Raw genomic sequence first — 8,665 nt, forward strand, 5'->3', positions numbered from 1 at the left:
CTGAAGTCATCAGGTGTCTGAGCCCTTTGTTAATGCCAAGACTTGTTTGTTTTTTGTGTGTTTGTAGCATTCAGAATGATCCCATATCCTCTGGAGAAGGGTCACCTCTTCTATCCTTACCCCATCTGCACAGAGACGGCAGACAGAGAGCTGTTACCCAGTAAGAGACGCTCTGACATACACACATCAGTCTGAGCAAAAATATCCTCTGAATATGTGTTCAAAAACTGCTTTTGATGCTCTAATACTCTTGTGCTTTGGCTTGTATTCTGGGATTGTAGACAAGGCTTAACTTTGGCCATCAGGGCCATTCTTTGGTGTTACTGGGTCTAAGTAATTCAAACAGTCACTAAAATATGTTTTCACTCGCACCATTAGGTCTAAAAACTCTGTAATGAATGCAACTGCAGAGTAAAGGAAATGTGATCATTTGCAAATATTGGATGTTTAAGGGGGTTTTCCTTCCCTGAAGGCCACCTTGCAGATCAGCCCCTACTGTTGACAGTCAGACAGTGCAGATAGCATGGGCAGATGAATGGCATGGTAGAGAGTGAAGATGATTAGAAACTTAGACCATGTCCTCATTTATTGTCATAACTCAATGTAAATTGATCTGATATTTTGTTTAGACAACATAGGTAATGATTTTTGCTAAATACTATTTAGCAAGATGTAGGCCTGCTTTAGAGGAGCTAAAAGCTACTTTCAACTAGCTGGCAAGTTCAAGTTTAACTGCTGGTATGAGAGAAATATCTGAGCAACTCAAATGACGCCATAGTGAGGTAATGCAAGCTAGTTTGATCATTCCCCAGCTGTAATGCAATTATATTTTAATACTGTAGAATGTAACTTCATGTAAGTATCACAAAGACTGGTCCATGAATATTAACTCATTTATATTAGTATGGTCTCCTAGTTAAGTGGCAGTCTAACACTACCTCTCCTGTATGTGATATAGATACATAGGAGAATAGAAAGGACGTATTATCATCAGCTAGTTGTTTGCACACTGCCTTATTCAGAGCAGGTTACTATGCAATTGTAGAGAAGAATTAAAAAAGTAGTAATACTATGAGTCACTGCAGCAGTATCTGTCATTAATTGAGATGCTCTTTTTTCATGTTTAGTTTCAAGGACAAGAAGCCAAGCTGTTAGTTTGTAAAAGCCACCAGTTTTTGAAACAGGACTTTTAATCTGTTCATTTTCTTATGATGAATTGAATTCCTTAACGGAGTGCTGACCACACGCTCCTGTGGAGTGCACGTCGTCCTGCTGTCTGCTCAGCAGCTCGTCTGTCTGCACTCACAAACCCTCATTTGATTAAGCTGGCCTCCCGCCACAAGCAGCAGCAGCAGCATGTTGTGCTGTGTGTTTCTGAAAAGTTTTGAACTTTTTATACCAGCCCAAAATAAAAAAAAAACTGACAAATAAATGGCTAAGTAAACTGTGAATCTGTGTACCCAAACAGCAGTAGCTGCAGCAGGGTGTTTCCACTGATACAAGAACAGTGCACTTCATGTATGTTTGGATGTGAGCTCGTCCAGTGTAGACAATATAGAGCTGTATGTTAGCAGTAACCTGATCAGACATGTCTGCATAACAGTGTGCAGTTTACATATGGACACCCTGCTGCCTTCAGATCTTTCCTTTTTACTGAGCATTTAAAGAGCATGCCTGTCAGCTCAGCTGCATCTAAACGGCCTGAAGTTTAAATGTTTGTCATATTTTTTTAGACTTAACATACCTAATTAGAAAGTGTTAGCTGTGTGGTTTTCTGTAGAATTACTGCACTTTTACACTCACAGTTGTGTGAGGATTTTACTCCACACAGTATCCTGTAGATTATCCTTTCTCTTCCAAACATCAGAATTAATTGGTCGGTTACTTCTTCAGTTTGTGTGTGTGTGTGTGTGTGTGTGTGTGGGTGTGTGTGTGTGTGTGTGTGTGTGTGTGTGTGTGTGTGTGTGTGTGTGTGTGTGTGTGTGTGTGTGTGTTGGGGGGTGGGGGGTGGGGGGGTGTTTTGGTTTTTCTGGCAGGAGAATATAAAAAGCTCCTTCCCACACAAATCTGAGCTCTTAAGAAATAAAAATACAATTTTTCATATGTAACATATTGTATGCAAACAACACACTTAATACAATGAATGTAAATGAAATGACATTTACATCAAGGAGCTACATTCTCAGTTAATAAAAGCAACTATATAACCATATTCATTGAAATATAAATATTCACAGCACTCTTAGAGACTGAAGGATCAATGGTTTACAGCAAATGTGTCCGAATGAAAGAGGATGACGTTTAGTCTGCAGACTCATGGTTGCTGGAATGAAATTGCCCCTCCTAAAGCTTTTTCATTCCTACCCATTTTTTTAAACACAAAAAGACAAATAATTATTAATCATTTATAGTGCAGGAAGAGTAGAAAGTCTTTTTCTTCAGTCTTTTGGAGTCCAAGTTGCATATATTCAGAACAAACGACTGGGTGGTTTGACAAGACATGTCTTCAACCCACTTTTTAGTTGGCAGTAATCCAAGCTTCAGTGATGATGCAACTCCTTTTATTTGGAGGATAACCAGCATTAGATTACTCTGTGTTTTGGATTGCTCCAAGAACGGTGGATGCATAAGCTTGATTAGACTTTCTGAATATTTAGTAGTTACGAATCTTTGTTTAACTTTCAGTCCTTCCTCAGTGGGTTAGGCTGTGATAATTAACACTGTGCTTCTGATCGTCTTCCAGTTCATTGAACAACATTTAAAACATGGGTAAAGCAGGACTGTATTGTCAATGGATGAGTTCTGATACCTCACTGCCATCAGCATTTTGCAATTCACATGTTCTCTTTTTGATAAATCTGTTGGTACCAAACTAGTAAAACCTCCTCACACTCTGGCCTCTTTTTGTGGGTATTTGTGGTCCAGTACTCTCCAGCAAAGAAAACAAAGAGGCAGGACTGTTCACTGTTCTCATGCACCCTCCTACTGAACCTGCACGAGATTCAAACCCACTTGAATTCAGATTCACAGTCTGGTGTTGGAAGAAATCCAGAACTGCTGAAGCCTCTGACAACAAACTCCAGTTGTTCCTTCTGGACATCAACATGAAGTCGTGGAGTAGCTCCAGTTGTTGTTGAATATGCTGAGCCCAGCGTCCTTGAAGTGGTAGGCCAGCTCAGGGTAGTAGAACTAAAAGCAGCTGAACTTCAGACCCATAAATGACTCAATGATGGGCTGAGTGGCGCAGCACAGAAACACCTCTGTCTTTTTACTGCCTTTGTGTGAAACTGCAGACAGGCCACCTTGCACTGGGTGTGTTTACAGTCTCTGACAAACACACTGCCCTTTACAGATCTTCGAAAAATATGGCAAATGACACAGTCATTGATGGTGATAGTCTTTGAATGGTTGAACACATAGATGTTACATTTCTCACACTCTTGGATGACAAACTGTTGCCTGTGCAGTTGGCCTGGCAGATGACCCACTGTGATGTCTTTGAGCCATGCCAGCATGTAGTCTGTAAGGTCAAACTGCAAAAAGAAAGGCGACTAAATAAGTGTTAAAACTACATACATTAGGCATAACATTATGACCACCTGCCTAATGTTGTGTTGGTCTCCTTCATGCTGCTAAAACTCCTCTGACCCAGTGGGGCATGGACACAGGACCTCTGGGGATGTCATGTGGCAGTAAATTCTGTGGGTCCTGTGGATTGCAGGGTGGCACCTACCTAGATCAGGCATATCCTGGCAATTCCCACAGATGCTAAATAGGATTTGGATCTGGGAAGTGTGAACCCAGATGAATAGCTTAACTCTTAGCTCCTGAGTAGTTTTTGTGGTGTGTCGAGGTGCATTGTGCTGCTCAAGGTGGCAAGTGGCATCAAGGACTTTGGTTGCCATGGGGGGTGGAGGGTTGCTTGACCTGCAGTGTGTAGGTGGGTGGTACATGTCAAACATGCACATGAATGTCAGGACTCAAGGTTTCCCATCAGAACATTGAATTATAGCAAGGTGATTGATGTTATTCAACTGTCAGTGGTCATAATGTTGTGGCTGATCGGTGTATGTAGATATATACAGACAGAATTTTGTTTAACCTAAGCAATATCTGTTATTTTAGCGCTTCTACATACAAGGACTTAGTGCTGGGCAATATGAAAAAAATCATATATCACGATATGGATTATTTTATATCATGATAACGATATATATCACAATAAAGTATGTTTTCAGTTATTCTCTGAAAAGTTTGCCAAAAATTTCATTGCTTACTTTTCTCCATGAAACTTCAACCTGTTTCTAGGGCTGGACCCTAATATCCTAATATTCGGTCCCGATGGTGGTATGCAGATATTAATTTTGAGATATGACTTTTAGTAATGTTGCGCACAGAAAGACAACCAGACAAACAGTACGCTGATTGTAACATGACTCCACCACGTTCCTTGGTGGAGTAAATATTCACATTATGGAGGACAGTTACCATTGATGCTTTGGTACACGAACATGAGTTACATCTTTAAATTACTGCACCTCTCAGAGAATCTACATTAACTACCTGAAAGTGACCTAACAGACGAGGTGGGAGGTTGTAAATGTTTAGACAAGCTAAAATTATATTGTTAAGAACTCCACTTACCACAATGCATCAGTTTATTTTTGTTTTATATTAGTTTACTACTATTTACTACAACATTTTCTCTCTTATCCCAGAGTTTTATTCATTGAAAATAGCAACCTATTGCAGGGAAAGTGGTTGACAAGTGGTGAGAATGTACCGAAAAACAAAAACAGCTCAAAGGCTGCATAGAGCTGAAAGGAACTGAAGATTCATGTGATAACTCCTTGTGTGTTTATGACTGGGTCTAGCCTTAGACTGTATATAAAAGTTGGATGAAGCAACCGTTTCGTCACCAGTTGCTTTGTTGAGTAGCGTTGTGAAAGCTGAAGTTTGGCATTTGGTTGTCACCATTTGATTCTTTTTAAATCTAATGTAATCAGCGATGGCCAGATTTCACTAAGAACTCAAGGACACTACGCACCACAGTACCCTGCTTTGTGATCCGCTTCCCTCTAGATGGGACCATAATCTACAAAATGAACATCATGCTGTATTGCAGGAGACTTGAAACTTGCCAATTAGACCATAAACTCATTAGTAAATTCTTTACAGAGGTGAAAAAAAGTCACATTTGAAGTTTGGTCATTTCTGCAGACTTGTACAGTATGGCTTATTTTTGCAACCAAAGGGATTCGCCCCCTGCTGGCTGTTGCAGGTATGGCTGGGCAATATAGCAGAAAAATGTATTATGATAAAATGTTTTATTGTATTCGATATCAATAGTTATTAGTAAGTTTAAGACCAGTGCAGTCAATGAAGTCAGTTTCAAGAGGTAAGCGATGGTACTGTTGTGCTCTAAACTAACATTGTGTTGTTTGTGTGTGTCCCGCGTGGAAGCAGTGTTTCATGAGGTGTCAGTCTACCCAAAGAAGGAGCTGCCCTTCTTCATCCTCTTCACAGCCGGTCTCTGCTCCTTCACCGCCATGCTGGCTCTGCTCACACACCAGTTCCCTGAACTCATGGGAGTGTTTGCTAAAGCTGTGAGTACAAACACATACACACACACACATACACACACACACACACACTTGTTCAGAAAGTTTTATGCGAGTAGAAAACTTTCAGTTCACAGCTAATATTCAGATTACCCTGTCTGCAGCTGTGGATGGTCTTCAGAGACTGACCTCTGACCTTTTTTTGAACATGAAACTTTTCCCCCTAACCAAGCCTTTGGTCAGTGAAGATAGATGTTGAAAGTTAATAGCTTCATTTCCATAAATTCTGCTGGATGGAATAATATATCCAGTGACCCTCTGACCTTTTCCTGCTAGTACCACCCTCTGGTCAAAATGTCTAGTTCGCACACACTATCATAACTTGATTTTAATGAATAAATGAGGTTTTGAACCCCCGTTTTAGAGCCTAGAAGATGATCAGTTTATTTCAATAGTTTCCCTTTTTATTGCCCGTTTTGTCTTTAATGACCGTCATTTGTGTGCTAGGTCGGTTTGTGCAATTTCAGAGCTGTCAATTCTTTGTATTATCACCCTCAAAAAACATCTCATGTGGAAGCCGTTTTAAGTGTATCTCTAGAAATATCATTCCCACGGCCGTAAAATTTTGAAGGACACAGACAAAAATGTTTCCAGCAGATCCAAATGATTAGCACCACAAAGATGCAAAAGTTTTAATTGTTGGCCTTTGAAAGTGGGAAAAAAGTGGAATACTTTCAAATGAGGGTGGTATTAAATCCCCAGAAAGTGTATCTATATGGGTGTGTTCCTATCTCTGTCTAGAAATACAGTCTGTCAACATTTGACTAACTTTTGAGGCCTCTGTCATCCGTAGAAGTTGATGTGTGGCAAGTATGACGTGCCATGGGTCCAGTTTTTGTGCTATTTTGTCAAGCCAAAATGGTGACGTGGACTCATAAGTTACATAGTTAAATGTCCTCGCACACGAATGAGCCACATTCAGCCTCCCCTCTGTAATGTAGAGCCCCCACTCAGCAGACCTGCAGCCATGTGCTGCTCTGCTGGAATGTGAGTGAGCTCATCCCTCTTCTCTGTGACACAATCAGCAGATACCATCTACCTGCTGAGAGCGTGCATGCAGCACACACACACACACACACACACACACACACACACACACACACACACACACAGAGAGAGCTTAGTACAGTAGTTGCATGGGTGCGTCTAACTTTTTCACCAGTGAGGGAGTGTGTTACCCTGGTTGGTTTCTGAAGCTGCAGTTTACCAACATTCCCTCACATGCATCAGTGGATGCTAGCTGAAAGGTTTTTGGGTTTTTTTTTTTTTTAGATTAAACTCTGATCTAAAACCAGACTAGAGGGTTGATCTCTGATTTTTGTTACATGCATAGTTTTTCACTGTCAAAATCTGGGCTCTGCATTACCCACAATGCAACGCATTGACCAACAATTTGATCTATGCATTTGAGGGTGAGAGATTGATTGAAACACAGCAAATAACACATAATTAATGTACGTGGCTAACATTCAGGCTGTAAGCTGCTTAACTTAAACAATCGCTTCATTGTGTAGACTAGATCCTCTCTGGGGATGTTTACAGACAATCTGCTGTCTGTATGTCTGTATGTAAAACACTGAGGAGGTTACTGTGGTTGTGCTTGAATAAATGCAGAAAGCATTAAGTTATTATTAAAATAATAGTGTTATCCTATATTTTTTGGATTGTATTTGATTTAATTTCTAATATTTAAACCATTATTGATCACTCAGTGGCTCCTGCAGGTATCACATTTGTGCTTTTCGACTGTGACACCGATTAGTATCTGCTAACACAGAATAGTGATCTGCTGTGTCTTCTCACACTTAAGATATATTTATGTGATTGTGTGGACGTAGTATGTGGCACGAGCAAAAAGGTCAGCGTTCTTATACAGTATGTGGATCATAGGATGGTCACTCCAGGAGTGATACCCCAATCCACATAATAAGGTCAATATCTTCCTGCTGCCCACACAGTTCAAACACATAGAACGCACACGATCACTTTGAAGTGCTCTTTGAAGCTGAAACAGAGATGTGTGTTGCGATGTGTGAGGCAGACGCCACACTGCCAGCAACCAGACACGTACATGCAGGTGGAGGCTTTTCTCTCTTCCACACACCCTCTGGCGGCTTTTATCTGCCACCTGACAAAGTGGGAACCTCTATGACCTCCATGTCGCTCCAGTGGAGCCCCTATCACCCCTCAGCTGCTCCCCCTTCCAGCTCCTCTTCACTGGTTGTTGCCACAACATCAGCCTGACAGTGAGCAGCGCTTTACATACAGGAAGCACTACAGCAGTCACACGCAAAGTGGAAAGTCGTCACTATATACAATACCATTCAAAAGTTTATGGTCACCCAGAGAATTTCATGCTTTCCATGAAAACTCACACTTGTATTCATGTGCTAACATTATTGCATAAGGCTTTTCTAATCATCAATTAGCCTTTCAACACCATTAGCTAACACAATGTAGCATTAGAACACAGGAGTGATGGTTGCTGGAAATGTTCCTCTGTACCTCTATAGAGATATTCCATTAAAAATCAGCCGTTTCCAGCTAGAATAGTCATTTACCACATTAACGATGTCTAGACTGTATTTCTGAATAATTTACTGTTATCTTCTTTGAAAAAAATGCTTTTCTTTCAAAAATGAGGACATTTCTAACTGACCCCAAACTTCTGAACGGTAGTATTTCTTATGACACAGTGTTCTTAAACAAACCATGACAAATTAGTTCACCTAGTTAGTGCACAGGATTCAGGCCAGGTGATGCAGTGACTATAACTTAAGAGAAATGGCTTAACTTTGGCTCAAAGTTTCTGTGTAATCATTGATTTAACCCCTTACAACTCATCTTTCTGTATAAAGTTACGTATTATTTTTTTTTTCTCTGTGAAAATGAACCTGCTGTAAATGGCTTAAATAAAATGCTACAGCTCAAGTACACAACTCACCTGTTGCTCTTCCAGACACTATAAAACTATTCTACGCAACAGAAAGGTAACTTGTAACATTAGAGTAATCCCTTTATAGAAGTTTCAACCAGAAATTAAT

At 40.4% G+C, this 8,665-nt stretch overlaps 1 protein-coding gene across 6 annotated transcripts in view; it reads left to right on the plus strand.

Annotated features, from left to right (window-relative positions):
* The window catches only part of LOC111572781 (suppressor of tumorigenicity 7 protein homolog), a 59,755-nt gene that overhangs the window by 49,535 nt on the left and 1,555 nt on the right, over positions 1 to 8,665 (plus strand). For 4 of the 6 annotated variants that reach the window (XM_035951154.2, XM_035951157.2, XM_023276598.3 and 1 more), the window contains 2 exons: positions 68 to 160; positions 5,464 to 5,606. In XM_035951154.2, the coding sequence (XP_035807047.1) occupies positions 68 to 160; positions 5,464 to 5,606 (236 nt within the window). The remainder of the gene's footprint in view (positions 1 to 67; positions 161 to 5,463; positions 5,607 to 8,665) is intronic. The other 2 variants (XM_035951155.2, XM_023276599.3) reach the window with 1 other exon arrangement.

The sequence above is a fragment of the Amphiprion ocellaris genome, chromosome 3 (genome assembly GCF_022539595.1).
Source record: "Amphiprion ocellaris isolate individual 3 ecotype Okinawa chromosome 3, ASM2253959v1, whole genome shotgun sequence".
Lineage (NCBI taxonomy): Eukaryota > Metazoa > Chordata > Actinopteri > Pomacentridae > Amphiprion > Amphiprion ocellaris.